General features: G+C 56.3%; 1 protein-coding gene across 1 annotated transcript in view; it reads right to left on the reverse strand.

The window, feature by feature from the left end:
* Positions 1 to 4975: 4975 nt before the first annotated feature.
* MXRA7 (matrix remodeling associated 7) overlaps positions 4976 to 24415 on the reverse strand; it is a 28735-nt gene continuing 9295 nt past the window's right edge. Inside the window, exons 2-4 of the mRNA XM_060645278.3 lie at positions 17146 to 17209; positions 13267 to 13363; positions 4976 to 6021 (exon numbers count right to left, since the gene is read on the reverse strand). Of these exons, the coding sequence (XP_060501261.2) occupies positions 5907 to 6021; positions 13267 to 13363; positions 17146 to 17209 (276 nt within the window). The 3' untranslated portion in view covers positions 4976 to 5906. The remainder of the gene's footprint in view (positions 6022 to 13266; positions 13364 to 17145; positions 17210 to 24415) is intronic.

A 24415-nucleotide genomic window follows, 5' to 3' on the forward strand; every position in this document is an offset into this window, starting at 1 on the left:
CTCAAGATTGTGATTTCGAGCTGCACATTGGGCTCTGCGCTGATAGTGCTGAGCCTGCTTGGGATTCTCTCTCTCTCTCTCTCTCTCTCTCTCTCTCAAAATAAATAAACATTAAAAAAGAGAGAGAGAGAGAGGGACGCCTGGGCGGCTCAGTTGGTTAAGCCTCTGATTTTGGCTCAGGTCATGATCTCGAGGTTCGTGGGTCCCAGCCCCGCATTGGTCTCTCGGCTGACAGTTTGGAGCCTGCTTCGGATTCTGTGTCTCCCTCTCTCTCTGTGCTCTCCCCCCCCCCACTCGCACTCTGTCTCTCAAAAATAAATAAGCATTTAAAAAAAAGAAAAAAGAATTAAAAAAAAAACTTCGCTGAGCTAACCTTTCCGACCTGTCAGATTGGCGGGAACTTTGTTTGACGGGGTACTGAGTTAGGCATGGAGCTGGCGGTGGGCAAACTGGCCCAGCCCCCCGGAGGCCATGGTGGGATCTCACAAAATAACATGTATTCACCTTCCGCCTAGTAATCCATTTTTACGGACCTACTCTGAAAATACACTTCCACACACAGGATACAAACCGTGTGCACAAAGCTTTATTCACAGTGGCATTATTTGAATTAACAAAAGATGGGAAACTACACGAACGTCCATCAGCAGGGAATGGATGGACAAACTAGGCTGTCAGCACTATGTAGCATTACATATATATATATATATATATATATATACACACACACATATATGTACATACATGTACATATATGTGTATATATATTTTTTAATTTACTTTTTAAAGTGTTCTCTCTTTTTTAAATTCCTTTCAATGTTTATTTATTTTTGAGAAAGAGAGAAAAGGGGAGAGAGAGGGAGACCCAGAATCCGAAGCAGCTCCAGGCTCTGAGCTGTCAGCACAGAGCCCCGATGCGGGGCTCGAACCCACGAACTACAAGATCATGACCTGAGCTGAAGTTGGACGTTTAACTCACTGACCCACCCGGATACCCCAGCGGCGTGTAGCATTACAGAGCGGACTATGAAGCATGAAAAAGAATGAGGACACCAGGGGTGTCCTGGGTCCTGTGGCGTGAGCTCCAGACGCTAAGCAGGCTGCTACCTTCAGCAAAAAGAAATGCCGAAAGGACAGAACCAGCACGATAAAAATAGTTGCTCCTAAGGGGTAGAGGTGGTGGTGGTGAGTCTGGTGGAAGCCGTGGGGGGTGGGGGTGGGAGATAGAATACAAATAAAGTGATAGTAATAATAATAGTAAAAGAAACCCAAAAATAAACCAAACAAAAATCTGTGACAGTAGAAATTTGCCAAGATTGGCCCCTCTTCTCCCGGGACCCGACATTAGGTCGCGAAAGCGCAGGCATGCTGGGTGGGCGTCAAGGTCTCCCAAGTGGGGCCACGCTGCAGACTGCCCTAAGGGTTTCCAGCATCCTGCCCCTCTCCGGGGCTCCTGGGGGAGATGAGGAGGGCAGAAAGGAAATGACTTGTCTCTGCTTCTGGGTAATACAAACCTCCCCTCCACCGTGAGAAGGAGACACTGGACGTGGATCCCGGACAGTGAGGATGAGGGGGCCCAGGGGAAGAGGGGAAGAGGGTGGGTCTCAGCACGCCCAGGCAACGGCGCACGCGCACACACACACACACACACACACACACACACACACGGGTTCAGAGGCGGAGCTTCTCAACGCTCCTCCCCAGCACTGCCTGGTTCCACGCACGGGATGCCATGGCCTTCCAGAAGCACGTGGCCTGGCCTGCCTGCACCTGGCCAAGCCTACACCCGAGTGTACATCCGGGCCTTCCAGGCCCGGAAAGCTGCCCAGAGGATAAACTTGGGCTCTGTCAATCGGAGGTCCTTTGGACAAATGTATTTTCTCACAGTGAAACTGGGAAAAACAAAACTACTCAAAGTGATCTGTTCTTAGGAATCTGATTTACATTTTCAGATTAAAAAACAAAAATTGAGGGGCGCCTGGGTGGCCCAGTCGGGTAAGCGTCCGACTGTGGCTCCGGTCGTGATCTCACGGTTTGTGAGTTTGAGCCCCGCGTCGGGCTCTGTGCTGATGGCTCAGAGCCTGGAGCCTGCTTTGGATTCTGCGTCTCCCTCTCTCTCTGCTCCTCGCCCGCTCATGCTCTGTCTCTCTCTCTCTCTCTCAAAAATAAACATTAAAAACATTTTTAAAAAATTAAAAAAAAAAGGGGGTGCCTGGCTGGCTCAGTCAGTAGAGCAAAGCAACTGTTAATAGTGGGGTTGTGAGTTCAAGCCCCACGTTGGGTGTAGAGATTACTTTTTTTTTTTTTAACGTTTACTCATTTTTTTTTAAATTTTTTTTTTAATGTTTATTTGTTTTTGAGACAGAGAGAGACAGAGCATGAACGGGGGAGGGTCAGAGAGAGGGAGACACAGAATCGGAAACAGGCTCCAGGCTCCGAGCCATCAGCCCAGAGCCTGACGCGGGGCTCGAACTCACGGACCGCGAGATCGTGACCTGAGCCGAAGTCGGACGCTTAACTGACTGAGCCACCCAGGCGCCCCATCGTTTACTCATTTTTTGAGAGACAGAGTTGAGAGCCAAAGTGGACTGCTTAACCAAATGAACCACCCAGACTCCCTGAGATTACTTTTTAAAAAAAAATCGAGAACAAGAACAAATCACCCAAAAAGGGGGGAAAAAAGAGCTGTGTGCACAAGGAGTTCACAGCAAGTTTACTTTAGGTTTTAGGCTACTCTTAAAGCTGCTTAGATTGCACATTTTCTTCACCCTGGCCATTTTCAGTGCAGGAAGGGAGGAGACACCCAAGTTTGTCTCGATGGTGGCAGTTACAATGGATATTTTGAAGGAAGGTAGCCCTGAAAGGTTTCTAGCAAACGGGGTTTGGTAAATAGAAGTGAACTGTCTGTGGACTTGGTTTTGAACCCACTGGAGGTGGTGATGGATGCGATGGGTGACAAGCCACTGCTATTTGTGACAGGTAGTAAGGCCAGCCTGTGCGCGGGGCTCCAGGGTGGAGTGGCGAGGGGGTGCAGGGGGAGGCACTGAGAGTGGCTGGGCAGACACTCTGGGCGCCGAAAGTCTCAAGCCCCAGACTGGAGAGAGTTCTTCAGATTGGCCTCTGTCAGCCCCTGCGGCTCTGGGCCCTGCGTGGCGGTGACACGCCCCCCCCCCCCCCAGCCCAGTACCTTAAACTTTTTAGTGGCGTTAATGGCATCGAGGTCATTTTCTTCCAGCCGCCACTGTGAGCAAGGGGGGTCTCGGCTTCAGCTTGCAGGGTGGGGTATTGCCTTGTGGTTGTGCGTTACGTTCTCGCCATCGACTCCGCGAAACTTCTAAGAGCGGGTTCCCAATCTGCAGGTACATTTTGTCAGAGGCGTTTTGATTTTCCTGCCCCGGAGCAGCACTGACCTCTGGTGGGACAGATGGGTGTCCGTTTCAAATGGGTCCTAAGAGGATTCTTCTGGCCACAGATGGACTCGAGGGTGTCCCAGTGAGGCAGAGGAGGTGACGGAAATGGTATAAACGGAAGTGGGCTCTTATCTGGAAATGGCGTCGGAGCCAACAGTCGCCAGTGAGCCAGTGGTGTTTCCTCAAAGCACTAAGGGCCAGTGTGGACCCTGGGCCGCAGAACCACCACCCAGGAGGTATGCAGGGTGGTGTATGCAGCATATTCAGAGGCTCCCAAGTCCCCAGCAGGTGACAGTGGTCCTGGTGTCTACCCAGTAAACACCTACCCTACCCAATCCTCACAGAGCCCTGATGGGGTCTATTCGTCTGCTCCTCGGAATGGCCGTGTGGTGACGCGTTGCTGCCCCAGCCCCGGGTATCCCGGTCGACCATGGGGGGGGGGGGGTCCCCATCTCCTTGCCTGTGATTGGTTGAGGCATGGACATGTGACATATTCTGCCCAACCGGGACCTGAAAGGAAGGGAGAGGGGCACCTGCATGGGTTCCCTAACTCCTAGAGACACAAGCCAGAGATGTCCCATTTCCTGCTTCCGGATGGGACACCTGAACTCCCACGGCCGTGTCGCGACCACGGGAAGAGCTAGTCGGCCACAAAAGCCTGCCCTGCGAGGAAGACTGAGCCACAGGGACTGTGGTTTGGGCCCTGTCAGTCTGGGCCTGCAGCCAGTCTGCCTTTGGGCCCCTCACGTGACCTAGCTCTCCTGTTGTTTAATGGGGCGCCTGGGTGGCTCAGTCATTTGAGCGTCCGACTTCGGCTCAGGGCACGATCTCACCGTTCGTGGGTTTGGGCTCCGCACCGGGCTCTTTGATGTCAGTGCGGAGCCTGGAGCCTGCTTCGGATTCTGTGCCTCCCTCTCTCTCTGCCCCTCCGCCACTCGCACTCTGTCTCTCTCTCTCTTGAAAATAAATAAACATTAAAAAATAATACAAATAAGCTGGCAGAGTCGGAGTTTTCTGTTCCTTGCTGTTGGAGCATCTTAGCTGATGCAAGTGTATGAAAATTCCTTGACTTTACTTTTCCCACAGCCGTCGGAATTTTGACTCAAGCACGACCAAGTCCTTCCTGTTTGGCATGATCAGAGCTGAAGGACCCAGGCAGGAGGAGAGGAAGGCCCATAAAGCGGTCCCAGGGCAATGCGCTTGGCAGGGCGGCCCGGGGAGAGGTGGCCCTGCCCGCCACACGATGGAAGGGGTCCCTGGGAGGTGACGAAGGGAACAAAGAAGTCTAACATCATAATTTTTTTTTTTTTTTAAAGCAGTGTCAAGAGATATATATCTTTTTTTTGGTTTGTTTTTAAAGCACTGACATTTGGGTAGGACAACAGAGAACAGACCCCTCTCCTGTGCAGATTGTCCACAAGGAAGCAAAAGGAATGGCAGGAGCAGACAGGGGAGGTGCCCGAGGAGAATCCCAGGAGCAAGAGGAGAGGACGGAGGGAGAGGAACTTACCCCCATCCCCGTAATCTCTAATGTGAGGTATGCAAAATGCCACTGCTGCTTTGAGTTCACTGTGTTGACGTAGCTTTATTTCGGCAAATACAAAATATTTCTAAGACCGTCATGGGCTCTCTCTGGGGCAGACCCTCTCCAGCTCGGTTGGCTAGGAATTTTCCTGCCTGTGGGGCGAACAGAAACAGGGCCCGTGCAGCAGGCAGGAGCCCTGCCGTTATCTGTGTCCTCGCAAGTTCGTGGACTCCCAGAGGTTTACTGACCTCCTGACGTGTCCCGTGCGCTGTCCCGTGAGGTCATTCTGGTGTTTTACTGAATGCTGTCTGGGGACCTGCTCTCTCCCTGCACACGTGCCTCGCTTCTCTGAAGGACTTTCGTCTCCTTAAAGGGAGGCCCCGTGTTGCATGTGTGATTTCTTCTACCTCTAGTAGCTAGCGTGGCCCTGGGTGCGTTATAAGCACTCAGATGAGCCTATATGTGAAGTAAGTCTCGCGCGTCCACGGGGGAAGCTCTCCGAGGGTCCCAACTCTGATAACACCGATCTGCTCCAGTGTAGAAGGTGAGGGTCGAGTTCGAGTTTTTGCTAAAAGGACGTTCAGAGTCCCCCCACCACGGCCCCCTGGGCACATGGGTGTGGGAAGGATTCAGGGGCGCTGTGGGAAGACAGGTAACAGGTCCTGCTGCCCGAGTGTCCAGTCTAACAACCCTGCGCTCTCATTCTGCCTCAGAAGGCTTTCTGGAAGCTTCTGTGACTGCACGGACGCAAGCCGTAGGGGAGCATTCTCTTAGCAAAAAAAAAAAAAAAAAAAAAAAAAAATGTCTGACTCCGAAGACAATAATCCCGATTGCTGGAAAACCATGCCTAAGTCTTGGGAACCGCATGGCCCGTGTGTAGCGCCTCTACAGCTACAGACGCGAGAGCGAGCGAGCGAGCGAGCCTGCCGCAGCCGGCAAGTCGGGGACGGGGCCTCGCGGGCGGAGGCGGCCTACATGTCGTAGAGCCGGAGCTGCTCCTGCACGTCGCCGTCTGTCATCTCCCCAAACGTCTCCTTGTTGTCCTTCATGAGCTTGAAGATGGCCTCCAGCTGCTCCTTCTGCACTCTGTGGGGAAGAGAGGGGACAGAGGAAGAAGGTGCTCGGGGGCCCAGTGCAGGGGGCCGCCCAGCGCGTCCGGGGCCGGGGCGCTCCCCGCTCGGCTGGTGCCGCGTCTGCTTTCCGGGACAGCAAGGAAGTTAAACTGAAGCCAGATCCACTCAAGACACATGAGCCGGTTGGGCTCAGCCTGAAGGTCCTAAAAGCGGGTTCTAAGTCTGGGGTTTTCCCTGCAGGTCTGGGGACCCACGTGACCCTGAGAGTTCCTGCGCCCCTGTTTCCCCACGGGGGCCTTTTGAGCTTAGATCTCGCGTGACCCGGGACGTAACGGGGAGAGGGCTGTTTCCGTTGCGTGGCCGGAGAACCCACGAGAAACCATGTTAGCGACAGCCTTTTAGAAGGATGAGGACAGAAACCGTTACCAGCTGGGAAGCAGGGAGCACACAGAGGTGCGTACGGTGGCTTGACCAGGAGCAGGGTTGGCGCGGGGTCTCGCTGCCCGGAGGAAGGGGCTCCTCTTCCTACTTTGCACACATACCTTATGGCCAGCGGGCGCCCTGAACTGGCCTGCCCATAGGCCTGCGAGTGAAGGGCTCTTATCTTTTTCTTTTTTTAAGTTCTTATTTATTTATTTTGAGAGAGAGAGAGAGAGAGAGAGAGAGAGAGAGGGAGGGAGAGAATGAGCAGGGGAGGAGCAACGGGAGAGGGAGAGAGAGAATCCCAAGCAGGCTCTGCATGGTCAGCATGGAGTCCGACGCCAGGCTCGAACTCGCGAAGCATGAGATCATGACCTGAACTGAAATCAAGAGTCGGAAGCCCAGCCTACTGAGCCACCCGGGTGCCTCTCAAGGGCTGCTGTCTTTAAGAGGCTCAGCCACCCCATCTGACCAGCACAGGACAGCTCCCAGGGGCGCGAGTGTTGTGAAAGGCTGGGGTGAAACCGCAGCGGGTAACAGGGCTCGGGGCCAGTCTGGGGCCTGTTCCCGCTCCAGGTGCTGGCAGCGAGGCTGGTCCTGAGGTTTCCCTGCGCACCGGCCCTCCCTGCGGCCGGCTCTGCTTTAGACGCCACACGGCAGGGCTTCGGCACGGCCTCTGGCCACCCAGCACCCAGAGCGCTGCCCGGGGCGGGGTCCCACCGTCTGGTCTCGTCCCACCAGACTCCTTCATCGGTGACCCCTTATCTCCCATCCAGCAGGTGGTTTCCTGGCTAGAGCAGCATCTAGAAGCTGAAATACTCAAGTCCCAACTCCCAGCCTCTCTTCGTCGCCCTGGGAACTGTGATTTCTACGGTCCGTTTTCCTGTCCTGCCATAGGTGTTCTGTACCCTACAGTCCGACAAAAGCACTGGGACTGGAAAGGGTGTGTGTTGGGGTCCCTGGACGGCATCACAATCCCCCCGCCCCGAGTGAACGCAAGTTCTCAGGTATTTTCGCCGGCCGCGGCGCTCGGGCAGTTTTCGCAGACATAGGACTTGTACTCTGCTAGAGGGTAACGGGCATCAGAATGAGAGCTCAAATTCTAATGGGTTCAAAGGACATGATTTCTTTTTTTTTTTTTTTTTTTTTTTTTTTAATTTTTTTTTTTACGTTTATTTATTTTTGAGACCGAGAGAGACAGCATGAACAGGGGAGGGGCAGAGAGAGGGAGACACAGAATCTGAAACAGGCTCCAGGCTCTGAGCTGTCAGCACAGAGCCCGACGCGGGGCTCGAACTCACGGACCGTGAGATCATGACCTGAGCCGAAGTCGGACGCTTAACCGACCAAGCCACCCAGGCGCCCCAAAGGACATGATTTCTTAAAAGCAAAGCGAAACTGAAAAAACACACGGTCACCGAGATCATCTACTCAAAGTTTATTGGGCTGAACAAAGGCTGAATACACAGATCCAAGCCATCAGGAGGACGTGAGGCTTGGGGCCCACGAGCCGTGTTCAGAAAGATTCCAGACAACTAACTAGCTAGGTAGCTGACCCGGAGGGAGGCAGTCACCCGCTCACGGTGTCATTAAGATCCCAGTCTGGACAAGGCCGTCGTATTGCGTGTGTGGGGCCCTGGGTGCTAACAAGACAGCATCTACCTGTCAGGTCTCGGTGTGGCTGGTGTTCTGTCCCGCGCTCCGTCCCTAAACCTAAGGTTCGAGGCCCAGAGGAGAGGGTCACTGGGAATGCGACATGGCCTAGGGGTTGACATCCCGGCCTTCCATCAGATGGCGATCGTTTTTCTAAAAAACTTACTGCTTAAAAAAATGTTGTAACCAACACATCTAAAAACTGCACATTAGCCTGGTATAGTATAAACGTCGAACAATATAAAATTCCAAGAAACGGATCTGGGACTGCTCTCGTTCTCTCGCGAAATTCTAACTTATCTATGAAACCTTCTAGGAAAAGGCATAGTCGAGAGATCTATTTCAAGCAAACTATTCTTATTGCTTCTGCCAAAGCGAAGGTGGAGATTCGGCCGAGCTTGATAAGAGCGTCAGTGAAAAGGCTTCTTTTAGCAACAAGAGGGCTGGATTCAAGCCTCCTCGAAATGCAGAGTCAGGGCAACCGTGAATCTATAGCCGACGCTGGTTCCCTGCCGCCCCGCCGTCGATATAGCGTCTCTCACCCCCCCCAACAACCGCGCCCGGAAGGGGGAAGTGGGTCCCCAGGGAGAGGAAGACGAGACCACCCCTAAGCCAGCCACTGAGCGCCGGCGTCTCGCCCTCATTTGCCTGGCACGCCTCCAAGTCTTTCCCGGGTTAGGCGTCAGTGGAGGAAAAGGCAGGGGCTGGGGGGCTGGAATGCAGCCACATGGTTTTAAAATGACAAGGTGGCTGCCACTGGCCATATCACAGGTGTGAAGGGTGTGTGAAGAGCTGGGTTCAGTGATACGAAAAATCAAAGTCTACGAAACCCTTGCTTAACCGAGCCATCCGTGCCAACAGGGAGGAACGCATCTCCCCCGGGGGTGGGGGGCCAAGGCGCCCCCTGGCATCCTCCCTGCCGAGGGACGGGTCCTGACGGAGGCTCTAGGTCCCAGCGGGTTTATGTAGGCAAGAGGCACCCGGGAGCCCGCGTGGCTCCGCTCTGGGGATTTCCATTCTAGCGCTCAAGCTTTTAAGATGTCAAAGGGAAAAAGCCTTTAGCAGGAGGCTAAGGATAACTTCATTATTCTTCGGTTCTGTAAAGAGAAATAGGGAGAAAAGATCATTTATTTTACTCCTTCCATCTTGCAAGTATCACGGGGCGGGGGTGGGGGCGGGGAGGAAAGGGGGACATCGGGGACGACGGGGGAGGACGTTTGGAGTTGCAGAAGCCGGGCTGGACACTGGTTTCTCAGACACGGGGTGAGTTTGCTTCTCATCACCTGCAGCAAGACAGTCTGTCCCCCAGAGCGTGGCACCGTGGCAGCCCGCCGACCCCCATTCTGCGTCCGTGAGGCACTTAGTTAGGCAGAGGGGGCCCCGCATCTAGGCAGTTGGGCAGGGCAGACGTCTAGACAGATACTGGGTGCTCCGGATCTTTGGCTATGTGCTTCCCTGGGGCCCTCCCGTCCCGCTCTTCCTATTCCCACTGGCTGGGTTTTGTCCCCGCCGGGGACACTGGCACCCTAGGATGTGTGCCCACCCCGTCTAAACAACACCCAGCAGCCCACAGACTTGATGAGGGAAGAGGAGACGATTTTGTCCCTCTGGCGCCCTCTTCTGGAGGTCAGCGTCGCTCATGTTTCTAGACCTTCACACGGGCAAATCCCTCACGGACACACCAGGTTGCGGACACGGGAATATCCCACAGCCTGGGTTCCTCCGCCCGCTCTCGCCCTTCCCTGTTATGCTGAACAAAACACCTTCCACTAGAGTCGTGTCCACACCCAGAAAGGTCAGGACATTGCCGAGGACCTTCAGAATGGAGTGGGTGCTGGGGTCCCAGGTTCCCATCCATCAGAGCCACTTTGGACCGGAAGGTGGGAAGAACGGATGGCATACAAGGACAGGTGTGGCCAGGGGTGCTTTTTTTTTCTTTTTCCTGCCAAGCCTCCAGCTTCACTAGCTCTGGGAGCGGGGAGGAGCGGTCCGCAGCCTGCAAACCCGCCAGCCCAGCTACACCCTGAGGCTGGATGGGGCGCCTCCCAGAGGAGCTTCGGTGCGAACGCACAGTCCCCCCAGCCCGGCATGGCAGTGCCGAGGATACCTGTGAGCCCTAGGCCCCAGGGGACACCTCGGAGGAGGGGGTGCAGCCAGTGAGAAGCGGGCTCATTCTTCGGCAGCAGCTGTCTCTGGATTTGCAAACCTTACCATTTCCGACCCCTTGGGCAGAAGGAACCTGACCTGCGGGCGAGTCTAAGGATGGGAATGTCCGTTTAAACCCGCGGAAGGACAATCTGGGGTCTTGACTTTAGTCCTGCTTCCTAAAGGCCGTGTTCTGAAAACGTATAAAGTGAGGCTTTGGGGGATGCTCTTTAGTGGGACCACTGAAGATTCGGGCTCTGGATACGGCTCTGTTGGCTGAGGTGATAAATTTAACGTCGGGGACTTACAGCATTTATTTGTTAACTAGCTTGCAACTCGACTGGGACCCGGAGTGCCAGGAGAGGAATTAGAAGCAGGCAGAGTTTGGTCAGAAAGAATCTTGACAGGCAGAGAAGGGAGCAGACTTTTCGCTGGCCTGTGGTTTTAGTGGTTTGACAATAATATGCCTGTTCTTTTCCATACTGGGATTCCAGGGCCGTCTCCTAGACTCAGCTGGGACCAGAGCTACCTCGCACCCGTCGGCTCTCTCCCGGGCCACACGGGAACCACCGTGCTGTAGATGAAAAAACAAAGCCAAACTTGCCAGCCTCTGCAACCCCAAGCGTGGCCATGCAAGGAACAGAAGCAGCTGTTAAGAGGGGTGGCGCGTCAAGGGGCCCCATGCAGTGCCGCGTGAGCTGAGCTGGCCGAGCGCAGGGGCAGGGGCGGGAGGGAGCAGGCACAGGCAGGCTCGTCCAACAGCCGCGGGGAGCATGCTGGGGAAGGGCGGTAATGAAAATGAACATGAACTCCAGCTCCACCCTTCGAGGACGGTGTTTAGCCCCTCAAGGTGGGGCGCAGCGGTGATAACCACAGCCTACAGATGAGGAGAGATCGCCCCCTTCACCCCAAGAGCGACACCCGGGGCGCGGTCTCCACCGCACGGAATAGCCAGGTGTGAACTGACATACGACAAGTCCCCAAAGACTCCGTAGCGAAAGACCCTCCTGTCTACACATAACAGAGAAGGGACTTTCCCTCCCCATCGCCAAGGTCCCAGCTCGGAGCCCAGCGACAGTGGCCGTCTGACCCCTGGCCCGAGGCCTGGCATCCATCCCCTAACTGGTCCTTCCTGTTCCAATGGCTCCTCACATCCTCTGAGCACCGGGAGCCAGGACCTCAGCTCCGTCCACGGGGACCTTCGAGAGCCCACAGGTGCATCCAGCCCTGCCTGTCCTTAATCCCGGGGCTGCGAAATGTTTCTGTAAAGGGCCCGATACGGACTCTTTTGGGCTTTGTGGGCTTTCTCACTCCGGCCACAGCAGCGCAGAAGCCACCACAGGCCACAGGAAAACCAGAGTGGCCGTGTTCTGGTCACACTGAGCATAGTGACCAGGGCTGAAGTCGGCCACCCCTTCCTCTGAGCCGAAAAACCTGCCTGTCCCACAACTTGGGAGCCCGGGGTTTTTGCCACACGAGGTTTTATCAGCTGCATCACCTTCTTAGGGCAGGACCAAAGTGGCAGGGGGACAGCCAGGGGGTTTCCGGCAGCCTCCCTGGTCCCCAGGGGAATGACAGTTCTGCCCAGCCTCACAAGGGGGCGCTAGCTCCCCGCCAGCTGGTCCATGAGGCCCACGGGGGACTCGTGTTCACTGGGCTCCCAGGACCCTGCAGCCCTGGGAGAGGGGCCTGGTCACCCAGCGACCCCCATGCTGGCGAAGAACGAGGCGGCTGGGTGCTCGGTGCGCAGAATGAATTAATTGGTTATGAAGGCGGCGGGGGGGATGGGGGAGGTTTAGACCACGCCAGTCATGTTGGGGACACATTAACAGACAGGAGGGGGGAAGCACCAGTGGTCTAAGAAGTCCGTCTCCTTACCAAAAGGATTTGCAAGATTATGTGTGGCTCAGGACCTAAGGAACGTGCTACAGGGAAGTGAGGTCAGAGGTCAGCTCAATCCTGAAATATAAAGGCAGCAAACCGGGTCACACCCACAGGCAGTGTCACCAGCACGGAGGTGTGGGGGGGGGGGGCTCCCCTGGAGGCCAGGTCCCCCTGTTCCGGGTCCTCCTCCCGCTGGGCCGGCACCGCCACCCCTCCGCCCCCGGGGAAGAGCCTTCCAGGCCGGCTTTGGAAGAAGCAGGGAACAGCCACAGGAAGGGAAATGCGGGTTCTCGTGGACAGAGCGGCTTCTGACTTTTGAGGGACCCTGAGTGGTGTGGCCAGTGGCAATGAAAGGGTGGCTGAGTTATGCATTCTGGAAAAATAAACCCTCCTGTCCCCTGTGACCCGAGAACCCCAGCTTGTGCTAACGAGCGGGCGGTGGTCACCACAAGCCTGGGCTCCCGTTTAGATCCTGCTTGAACCAAAGCACGCCAGCAGGCTCCAGGCCTGGAGACCCCGGGGCTCAGGGTCAGACCCCGGGCTCTCCCTTCCCCAGCTGTCCTGCTGTTTCCAGAGCGCTCTTGGCACGCTGGCGGGACGGAGCGCAGAGGATCCGCGGAGGTTAGCCCACGGGTGTGCGGGGGGTGTCCGGCGGGGGTGGGGGGCGCCCGACTCTAAACCCGGGGCGCTACACGGCTGCCTCTGCCTCCGAGCTCCACGGAGCAGAACAGATACAGAAGGAAGGTGGCCGCTGGGCGAGGAGGGGCTGGAGGGGAGCGGCCAGATAGATGAGCAGGAAGAATCAAGCTCTGTCCTGAAGTGACAGATTGGTTCTGTCATGAACTCTATCTGGTCCAGGCTCTTCCCCGGCATCTCGCTTTTTCCCTCTGCAGCGGGGCGGGGTGGGGCAGGGGAGGGGCTCAGCGGGTCCTCCCCAGCGCCCGGAGGGGACTGTCTCCAGGGGAGACGAGCCGGCTGAGTGGAGGCAGGACAGACAGATAGGAAAGAACCCCTGAAACGAAAACAAAACAAAACGGAGGGTGGCAGGGGGTGGGGGCAGGCAGCTGGCCCGAGGCTCAGCTCGCCTCCTCTCCTGGCCCCCGAGGGCAGGGGCCAGACAGCCCTGGCTCGTCGGAGAGGAAGGTGTGCGGCCTACCTCTGTTCTTCCTCCAGCTCCTCTTTGGTCATCATCTTCTTGTACTGGTTTCCCCGCAGCTTCCCGGGGCTGTATTTAAAGGAGAAGACCTCTCCCCCTGCAGGGAAGAGACGGGGAAGGGGGTAAGAGCTGGCGCGTGGGACTGGGGAGGGGGCTGGGCACCTCCCACAGACTCCGAGTCCCTCCCTCCACCCCCCCCCCCCCCCCCCCGTCCACCCCGGTGACCACGCACGTGCTGCCCAGGCCTCCGAGAGGGCACCTGCGACTTTTCTGCTCGACTGGCAGGGCTCCCTCCCACACTCTTTCCATGAAATCCCACAGTGACTTAGGGACTCGAAAGGGGGATACAGAGACAAAAATGAGATAGTTGGAGAGAAATCAGTCCCCCTCCCCAAACGGTATGGCTCCATCCACCAAATGCTGGACCCCTCCCCCAAGGCAGGGTTCAGCCATCCACAGAGCTGTCTGGCAAAGGCTCCCGCCAAGCCGCTGCCTTCGAGGACACTCGAGGACACTCTACCCTCGTCATTGAAGCCGCCCCTCCCCCACCCCACCCCCATTACTGCTGTGCGAATTACATCAGACCCAGCAGGCTGGGCCAAGGTGCTGGGCTCCCTGCCTCTCCTCGGGTCCCAGGCCCGGAGGGTGGCACAGGGACTCCTGATCCTTCTGCCGAGGTCCTCCAGGCTCTGGGGCTTGGGGGATGCCCGCCAGCTATCAGAAATCTGAAATAACGCATCCAGCTCACAGGAGTGATGTGGGATCTTTCACACCGTGTTGAATTTGGGCATCCAAACCGGTGCCTAGTACTGAATAGGTGTACCGGGATTTGCCAGTCCCCGAGAGCAGACTCCTTAGCTGCCTTAGAACAAACAATCTCGAGGCCTGATGAGAGGGCACGCCAGAGGTCTGGACAGAGAAAGGCAGGAATGTGGGACAGGGAGCCAGGGCTGAGGGAGCAGGTGCTGAGCAGAGACTGCCAGGACGGAAGAGAAAAGAGCTTCAGAGCGGAGCCCTGGGCTGAGTATCGGAGGGAGAGAGCCCCCCCCCCCACCCCTGGGAATCGATGGCCATAAGTGGTCCTTCAACCCAGCAGGTGTAGGGCAGATGGCCTCTGGCCACCCCGGGGACAGAGACTGATTGGCTTGTCTTGTCTAATTTCCATTAAGGTATAAAGAATTGACTAAGGGCAACGTGGAGGCAAGCAAATCACCCTCCCACACAGAGGTAGTCCTTTTCAGTTCTGTTCTAGAGGGTTTACCTCTCTGTCACTTCAATGTCAGGAATCTCGAACACCTCCACACCCTGCCACCAGGCCACCCTGACCTCCAGCTGGCGGCTGTCCGGCTTGATCACACAGGCTGATGTGGGCTCAGGGGGAAGAAGGGGCCTCAGCCCCTCTGATTCAGGTTCTCTCTGGGCTGAAGGAAGAAGTTCTGGATGCAAATTCAGAACCCACATGTAATGTGGTGGGGGCTGTGTTTCTGCTCTCCAAAACCTGGCTCGGGAGGAGAATGCTGGCCGGCTCCCAGGGCACAGTCCTCCTGGGGCGCCCCTGGGGCTGTGGCCTTGCCTTAGGGAGAAGTTCCTACATTAGTACCAGGATTCATGGGCTCTTTATTCTTTCTGCAGACATGAAGTGAGCTCTCTGCTAGGTGCTGGGGGCTTAGCCGTGAATCAAATGGGCAGCAAGCCAGGATAAGTAAAATACAGAGTTTGACGCTGGTCATGAGGGCTCTGCAGAAAGAACAGGGGTGTGGGAGGCAGGGAGGGGGCTGCTTGGAAGTTTCACTGGAGATGGGGTGGGGGTAGCATCGGGAAGGGTTTTGCAGATGATAGTTGAAGGGAGCAAACCCTGCGCTGTCTGGGAGACAGATCCAGTAAAGCAGGGAGGCCAGCGGCACTGGGTGGCAGAGAGAGGGGCCAGGCCGCGTGGTCAGGGAGGGGGGGCTTGGTTCTTCCTCCAGGTGAGACAGGGCTTGGGGCAGAGACAGGGGAATCCGTTCCCACCCCCCACCCCCACCCCCCACTGGAGACCCTGGTCCCCGCTGGCCGGCTCTTCTGGAACACAGCTCAGGCTGACAAACCAAGGGCTGGGTCCTTGTGGACCGCAGGATCAGGGGCTCCCAACAGCACCAGGTATGGCCTGCCTGCATCTGAGGATCTGGGTGCTTTGCTGAGTAATTCCGAGCCCCTGTCTGAGGGGCCTGGGTCCCTGGTTGCCAGGAAAGCCCTGAGAAGCCTGCCTTCGGGGCGGAATCACACAGAGCCGCGGTCTCAGACTGAGCTCACCGACCAACACACCAACCACCAACGACGATGCTTGCTCTGGACCTCCAAGAGAGGCAACAAAGAAACCCAATTACCCTCAACATCAAGGTCATTGTGTTGCTATGTTTTAGAAAAATAGCGATTTTAATTCTGCCAGCTGGGTGCTGCTCAAGGTTTCAATTTACGGGGCAGGTCTGATGATTTTATGTTTTCCTAGCCAGGCAGAATGAACGAACGAATGTCCGTCCGGAAAAGCTTTTCCCTTAATCACATCACATGTGGCGTACCGAGTGATCCGCGGCCGCGTCCAATCCAGCCAGACCAGGGGGTTTCAATGTGAGAGCCTCCCGGGGAGGAGGACTTCTTGCAGCCTTGTGTGATTGACTCACCAATTTGCTTAGGAAGGGCATCTTAGTGACACTAATCAATTAGCCTGGGAGCTGAGCTGCTCGCTGCCGAGGGCCTGGGGGCCCACTCTTCTTTCCTCTGACAGCTGGGGACATAGCCCTCCCCTCCCCTCCCCTGCCTTGTCAGAGCTGGCAGGTGGCGGCTGGGGGCTGGGGGCCGTCCAGGGGCAGCAGTCAGATAAGGAGGGAGGGCCCAGTGATGAGGCACACGGCTGGGGGTGGGGCTAGTGAGCCTCCCCTTGTCCTGGCCGAGGGGCCTCCAGCGGCCTCGGCTCCTGCCCCTTTCTGTGTCCCCAAGTCACTAACGGGATCCCCACCTCTGGCATCCCTGCAGCCACCTGGGGCCACGAGGCAGGGACAGACCCCAGGGCCACAGTTCCCGTGCGTCTCTAACCCCCAGATGATGGAGAAGCTAGGAGAGCAGGGTCCCCCCCACCGGGCTCCCCAGCTGCCTGCCCTTCCCTCTTCCCCTGAGGCAGTACTGACAGAAGCCGCAGAGGCCTGTGGGGCCTCAGCGGGGTGCCGGGGGCCCCCCAGCGCAGCCGCACCGCCAGCCCACACGCCCACACCAGCCGTGGTCACTGCATTCCTGCAACGCGTTCTTTCCACTGCCCCTGCCAGCAGTCGGCCAAAAGTCACAGCAACAGTCTTGCCTTTTTGACAAATTGAGAACTACTTCAGACATACACGAATGCACGTCCTCCGTGTACTTGCCGTGTAGATGAACAAATGTTGACATGTTGCTGTTTTTTGTTTTCTTGGCTTTTGTCTTTGAGTTTGTTTATTTATTTTGAGGGGGCAGGAGGAGAGAGAGAGAGAGAGAGAGAGAGAGAGAGAATCCCAAGCAGGCTCCGCACCAGCAGCTCAGAGCCTGACTCGGGCCTCGAACTCACAGACTGTGAGATCATGACCTGAGCCGAGATCAAGAGTCGGACGCTTAACCGACTGATGGAGCCACTCAGTCGCCCCTGATTGTTTGTGTTTGTTTTCAAGAAATAAAACACGACAGACCCAGCGGAAACCCACACCGTGCTTGGTTCTGCCTCTGTCCGTCCAGGGCACTGGCCCCCGGGGGTGCCCAGGACAAGCCCACCGCCTTCCACCCGGTCGGGTTCGAGCTGCCCAGTTTCCTTAATGCTCCCGGACACGCCTGCTCCCTTCTCCTGGCCGGTCAGAGTCTGATGGCAGGGATCCCACTCACCATCTTCCTCCTCAGGCTCTGCTCGGGGTGGGTCCTCCTGGCCATCATGCTCCTGCTCCTCTTCCTGCAAGACAAAGAGAGAGTCAGCGCCCGGTGCCCGGAGCTCGACACGGTTTACTCGGATACCGCCACCCAGGCGTCCCCGACCCCTTGGTGAAAGCGACCTGACCCTGGCCCCCGGGCGGGAGGGATGCGCCACAGCGGTGGGGGCACTGGAGGCCGGTGACCGCCTTGGGGAGGCGGGGCAGCCGTGGGCAGAGCGTCAGGAGAGGAAGGAGCCGCCGAGGGCCAGTCTGAGCCCACACCGGTGCCTGTCTGTTGGGCGTGGTCGGGAGGACCCTGGTGGGGGCCACGGTTAACCAGCAGGTGGAATCCGTATGATCCCCGAGCTAACGCTGTTTGGCCAAGACAATAAGGGCCGAGGTGCTGTGCTTTTGACCTTTGGACCTCAGTCTCTTTACCCTTTCCGGGTGAGTGCTGGCCAAAGCCTGTGGATGCCGTTTTGGTAAAGGGACTGGGGACTCCCATCCCACAATCTGGGTGCAACTGAAGGCACCAGAGGAAAGCTGGCGGGCCATCCGGGGCCGGGCCATCACAGAGAAGGTGCGTTCACGGGCTCTGCCTCCTGGAACCTCATTCCTCCCGTTTCAGTGTCCATTTCCCCCACCTCCTGGAGGCCCGGCTCTCCCACGAATGGACTCAATAAACAGACGGCTGGAAGGAGCGTCCCGAGATGGCCTTCTTGGGAGGAAGGAGTGACTCCAACCTGCAGGAATGCTGGGGGGCACCGGGGACACGCGGCCCAAGGAGCTGTGATGGACAGCGGGCCGGTGGATCCGGAGACACCCCCGGTTTACAAGGGGGAGGCACACACGGAGTGAGCTCCCCGGGCGGCGAAGGCAGCACGCCCAGGCCTCTGGGACTCGGCGCCCGGGGGGGGGGGGGGGTGCAGCCAGGGTGGCGGCCTCGGCAGGGGCAGGGAGGAGCGGCCGCAGAGCTGAGGAGCTCTGTCCCTCAAGGCAGAGTGAGCGAAGCTGGGCTGCAATTCTGCACGAGCCCAACCGCGGGTCGTAAGTGGCAAACCCTGAAGGGCCTTGACTTTCTGTCGCTCACAAAAGGCAGCCAGGGGGAGCCGGGCGGGAGACGGGAGCAGGGCTCTCCATTCAGTTTCCATCCGGCTCAGCGTCAGAGGTGAGCGATGTTGCCCAGAGCGCAGGTCAGTACGTGGCGCCTGGGTGTCCAGATGCCCCGAGAAGTTTGCCCAGCAAAGCATCTTTGTGGCTGTGGGGAGGGGGCGGGGGCAGGCCCCTTCGGGGGAGGCAGGGTAAGGAGACACCCCTGTGACCCAGCACACCCACTGCTAGGGACCTGCTCTGGACTGGAAAACCATCTGTCCGGGTTTTTCTACGGTGACTCTGATTTTGTGCCGCAGAAACCAATCCAAACTGGAAACCACTGAAATGTTCATCCTTAGAGTTCCATATATTTGGTTAACATGTTCACCAAAATACTAACAGGTTGAATATATCACAGCACACACACACACACACACACACACACACCATGCATCAGTGTGCATTAAAAAGGAGGCAGCCGGGGGCGCCTGGGTGGCTCAGTCTGTTGGGTGACCGACTCTTGATTTCAGCTCAGGTCATGATCTCACGGTTCATGAGTTTGAGCCCCGCGTCAGGCTCTGGGCTGACAGCTCAGAGCCTGGAGCCTGCTTCGGATTCTGTGCCTCCCTCTCTCTGCCCCTCCCCTGCTCATGCTCTGTCTCTCTCTCTCAAAAATAAATAAACATTAAAAAATATTAACAAGGAGGCAGCCGTACACACTGATGTGAAACATGCATCAGGACAAATTTCCAACGGGAAAAAGCAAGAAGCAGCATAGTGTGAGAGGGGCCATCTTCTGGGTGTAAATATAAAAATGGAAATGCACATACATGCTCATAATCACCGAGAAGAAGTTTTCTGGAAGGACGCATGAGACACCGTTAGTGGCTACCTTTGGGGAGAGGGGCTGGGGGAGGCAGCCTTTTGTTTCTATCTTACACATTTCAGTATAATTTGGATTTTCTAATATGCATGGAGATACATGGATTTCTCTTAATATATTTTAAAAATGCTACATTTTTAAATGCTACGGTTCAATGGGTCTTTGAACTGTGAAATTGGTGATTTTTTAAATGTTTATTTATTTTTGAGAAATAGAGAGAGAGAGAGAGCGAGCACAAGTAGGGGAGGGGCAGAGAGAGAGGGAGACACAGAATCCAAAGCAGGGTCCAGGCTCTGAGCTGTCAGCACAGAGCCCGACGCGGGGCTCGAACCCGTGAACTGTGAGATCATGTTCTGAGTTGAAGTCGGACGCCCAACCGACGAGCCACCCGGGCGCCCCTTGACAGCTTGTACATGATTTTAAGCGGGGGGTCGACCAGCTCACCAAGGTGCCCGTGGGAGAGGACTCCTCTACCTGCCTATCCATGCAGACTCTGGCACACAAAGAGTTAAAATGAAAACCTTAGCCTTCAAATGTCAGGAAGCTAAGTATAAAAGGAATTTAAATAAGTAAATATTCAACTATGTGTATTGTAGCTCTGTAGCATTCGCATTTCTTAAGTTATTAAAACTTAAAACTGCACTAAGACTTTGGAGGTACCTCTGTAACCCAGAATTAAATTAAAGATAAATAGTGTTATGTGTGTGGTAGAGATAGATAGATAGATGCCGTTATAAAATTTCCCGTGTGGGTCTGTGGCTTTTAAAATCGATTTTTTAGGGGCACCTGGGTGGCTCCTTTGGTTGCACGTCTGACTCTCGATTTCAGCTCAGGTCGTGATCTCACGGTTCGTGAGTTTGAGCCCCGCCTCGGGCTCTGCCCTGACAGCGTGGAACCTGCTTGGGATTCTCTCTCGGCCCCTCCCCTGCTCTCTCTCTCTCTCTCTTTCACAAAATAAACTAATAAATAAATAAAATAAAATAGATTTTTTTATTGCAGTCTTCATGAAGTCTGGAAAATAGTGCTGAATTGGCCACATGTTGTTTTCTGTCTGTGCAGAAATGCCCTTCCTTCAGAAGATGCCCCTCGAAGCCTCTGGGCCCTTCTCTCCTTGGGGAGAAGGGACGTCTGGTCCCAGAGCTGTGAGCCTGGGAATGTGTGTGTTGGCGGGGGGCGATCGGGGGGCGCCTGGCTGTGATTGTCCCCGAGGCCACTCCACCCTGGCCTTCCCCTGTCCGTGAGAGACTCAACTCCCAGTTTTGCACAGGCTAACCAGCCAAGTTGCTGTCACCGACAGCCAGAGTCCTGACCCCTGTCATTGCCTCCTCACCCGCCACTTAGCAAGCCCAGAACACATCGATTTCTCTCGGGAGAGTGCTGCCTGCATCAGATGCCGGCAGGACGGCAGCTGGGGGATGGGTAGGATGCTGGAGTTTTCCACCTGTGCTTTGGGGAAGCACCCCAGGCCCACATGTTTATCTGGGCTTACTTAGTGGGCTTTTAGATAACATCATGATAATGGAAAGGATTCCATTATTAAACAGAACGCTGTGTATTGCATTTTGGCCTTATTTTATAAAAAACGTGTTCACAACAGAAAAACCCAAGTGCTGACACCGGTAATAAGATGGACAGGTCTCGTAAACAGTGCGATTGGGCCACAGATGGCCATCCTTCTGGACGGCGGTGGCCCTCCAGCCTCCGTCCAAGACTCTCTGCCTCGAGATGGTGAACTGTGGGGGAGCCCGGGTGGCTCAGTGGGTTAAGTGTCCGACTCTTGATTTTAGCTCAGGTCACAATCTCACAGTTTGTGGGTTCGAGCCCTCCGCTGGGCTCTGCGCTGCCAGTGTGGAGCCTGCTTGGGGTTCTTTCTCTCCGTCTCTCCCTCTGCCCTCTCCCCCTGCTTGCACTCTCTCTCAAAATAAAGAAGCATTAAAAAAAAAAAAAGGCAATGAACTGTGAACTATGTGTATGACAGTGAAGGAAAGCAGTAAGGTGGAACCATGTACCAAATGCTAGAACAGGGGAGCCTGGGTGGCTCAGTCGGTTGAGCATCCGACTTTGGCTCAGGTCATGATCTCGCAGTTCGTGAGTTCGAGTCCCGCATCGGGCGGGACTGAGGGGCACAGCGAGGCCCCAGAGGGGACGCCAGGTGGGGAGCCTCACGGCTTTTGCAGTGACTGGCTGGAGTCTGGTGTGACCGCAGGGGATCACGGGGGTCAGGAGGCAGGGCTCGCACCAGGAAGATCTTATAGGGAACAAGGCATTGAGGAGCCCCCAGAAGCTTTTAAATGGGGAGAAAGAGGAGGAGACCGGCATTTTTGGAGCAGGAAGTAGGAAGGCATGGTGAGGGCAGGATAGGAGGCAGGATGAACTTCCAGAAGGGGGGGTCCAAGTACAGGCGAGGGATGTAAGGCCTGATCTGGGAGGGTAAGGGACTCGGCCCTCAGCTCAGTGTTTGTCAAATGAATCAGCGAAAGCCTACCTGAATCTGGTTCGATGCAATGCCCTGGGGGTCTCGAACTCGGAACCCCACCCGTGGATTTGCTCCCTGACACAGCTCGGCTAGGACCACGCCTGGGGCAGCATGACCCTGGCAGCTGCTCAGAGTGGGGACTGCCAGCCCACAAGAGCCCATCGCTGTGGATTTCTTCTATTTTTTTTTTTTTTTAAATGTTTATTTAATTTTGAAGGAGAGACAGAGAGACACAGAGTGTGAACGGGGGAGGGGCAGAGAGCGAGAAAGGGAGACACAGAATCCAAAGCAGGCTCCAGGCTCTGAGCCGTCAGCACAGAACCCGACGCGGGGCTCGGACCCGCCAACTGTGAGATCATGACCCGAGCCGAAGTTGGACGCTCAACCGACAGAGCCACCCAGGCGCCCCCACTGATGTGGATTTCTTGTCACTGCCCTTGGTCCCGAGAGTGACACATGGCACCTGTGTGTTGTAGACTGAATTATGTCCCTCCCCAAAGTCATATGCTGAGGTCCCAACTACCAGTACCTCAGACTGTGACTATGTTTGCAGAGGGGGCCTTTAAAGAAGGAATTACGTTAAAACAAGGCCGTGAGGGTGGGTCCTGCTCCGATCTGACTGGTGTCCTTCTAAGAGCAAATGTATAAGAAAAGGACACACAGGGAGACGCCAGGCGTGCGTGTGCTCGTGGAAAGGCCCCGGGTGGACGCAGTGAGAAGGTGGCCCCTGCAAGCCGGGGAGAGAGGCCTCGGGAGAGACAGACCCTGCCCCCCCGTCTGGATCTCACAGTTCTGGACAAAGTAAATGTCTGTGTCTCAAGCCGCCCTAGCAAGCCAGTGTAAATCAATTTTGTGAAAACTGTGAGTCGGTGACACCCTCTGAGGCAGACAGCTGGCGTCATCCTGGCTGGTCCCCAAAGCAGTCCCAGGCGGGGAACCCAACCCCATCACCTCCCTGACCAAGAGTCCCAGCATTTCGCTACTGGATAGAACCCGAGGGTTTTAACGCCACGTGGCCCCGGCCACTTTTCCTCCAGTGGAGGGATGGGTGGGGGGACAGGCAAAGCACAGGGGCCAGGGTCTCCCAGAGGCCGAGGGGGGAGGCTTCTCGGAGCCAGTGCGAGCCTGCAGACAGCATGTTGCCTTTTATGGCTGCCCTGGCTGATCTAGGCCTGATGCACAGCGCGAGGCAGAGGATGGGGAGACGGAGACAGAGACTGAGACAGGTAGGGAAGAGACAGAGAGAGAGAGAGAGAGAGAAACATCTCTCTGTCTGCCTGAGCAGAAGGCTCGGCCCTGGGGTCCCGCACACAGGCTCTGCTGGGACCCTGTGAGCTGCCACCAAAGCCAACTGGGCTGTGACCGCAGCAGGGCCCCTGGTTAATCTGGGAGTGATTTTAGAGGACCACGGCTCCGCCAGGCAGGGGGAGAGGGAGGCCTCACTTCCCTGGGGATGCCCGACCCTCCCTCCCCGGCAGCAGCCAACAGAGAGAGGGGCCTGCACGATTCCCCTGCACCTCTCCTCAGCCTGGGCAGCCTCACCCACCACGGCGGCTGCAGGCTTCCCACGTGGGCACCGAGAACAACGGGCATCGTGCGGGCGCTGCCTCCCTCCCTGCCCGCCCCCCCCCCCCCCCCAGCTCCACTGCAGGCAGAGGGGGTGTGACCGTGCTCTCTCCCCTCCCAGAAAGATGCCATTAGGCAATCAGGCTGCTCATCTTTTGCATTCAGAGGGGAGCGGCTGGGCTGCGGGCACAGACCTGGCGCCAGCTCCTGGAGCGCCTGTGCTGGGCGGGGAGGGTGGGGCCGGCAGAGGTCATGGTCATGGCGGCTCTCTCTCTCTCTCCCCCCGCCCGAACGTCCAAACAGCTCAGCCACCGCACGCCCAAGTGACAGCTCCAGGCAGGGGACCCTGTATTTGCGGCTGGATAAGGCGCACCCCTGAGCCGAGGAACTTGTGTCTTCTTATCTCAAACTGGCCCTTCTCAGCCTTTCTCTGTGATCACGGCATCTCTGACACTTGGTCATGGCCCGGGAACGCTGATTCAAGCCTGCTGCTTCCTTTCTGCTTCCGCTTCTCAACCGCTGTCCCTGTCTCCCCGCCACACCCCGCCCCCCCCAAAAGTCCCTAAGATTCACCCTCATTCTCACACCTGAAACGGCACCGTTGTCCTCGACCTCACTTTCCCCTGACTCATCTGCTCTGAGAACACCTTAAAATGCCAGCTCGATCATGCTTTTTTCCCCACTAGAACCCTAAAATGACGGCTGCCGGGTTCAATTCAAATATCCCCAGGCCTGTGAAGTTCTTCTGCTTCCTGATTCAGGGGCTCAGTCTCTAAGGCTTCCCGGGAAGTGCTCTCCTCTCCCACCCCCCGGGGGCTGCCATGGGAGGGCAGGCTGGAACTTAGGGTCCCCCTTGGAACCAAGGCCTCGGGTATGTGATCTCGGGCATTCACCTCTGGGTGCTCCTCCTTCCTTTGCACGGGGTCCTTTGAGGTCACAGAATCCGGGGAGGATGGTCTTGAGCTCAGTTTTCATTTTGCCCTCAGTGGGCAGACCCCTGGAGCTTTGTGGTGGGTACTGAGGGGATTGCTGTGAGGAGGGGCAGGGGAATAGAGGGGCTGAGACCTCCACCCAGGGCAGATCTGCTTTTGCTTTATGCACTGGGCTTCCATTTAAGATCGAAGAAGAAAAAAGGTATCTAGCGCCTTAAAAAAAATTGTTTTTCATGTTTTATTATTTATTTTTGACACAGAGAGAGAGCGTGAGCGGGGGAGGGGAAGAGAGAGAGGG

The sequence above is a fragment of the Panthera onca genome, chromosome E1 (assembly GCF_046562875.1).
Source record: "Panthera onca isolate mPanOnc1 chromosome E1, mPanOnc1 haplotype 2, whole genome shotgun sequence".
NCBI classification, from domain to species: domain Eukaryota; kingdom Metazoa; phylum Chordata; class Mammalia; order Carnivora; family Felidae; genus Panthera; species Panthera onca.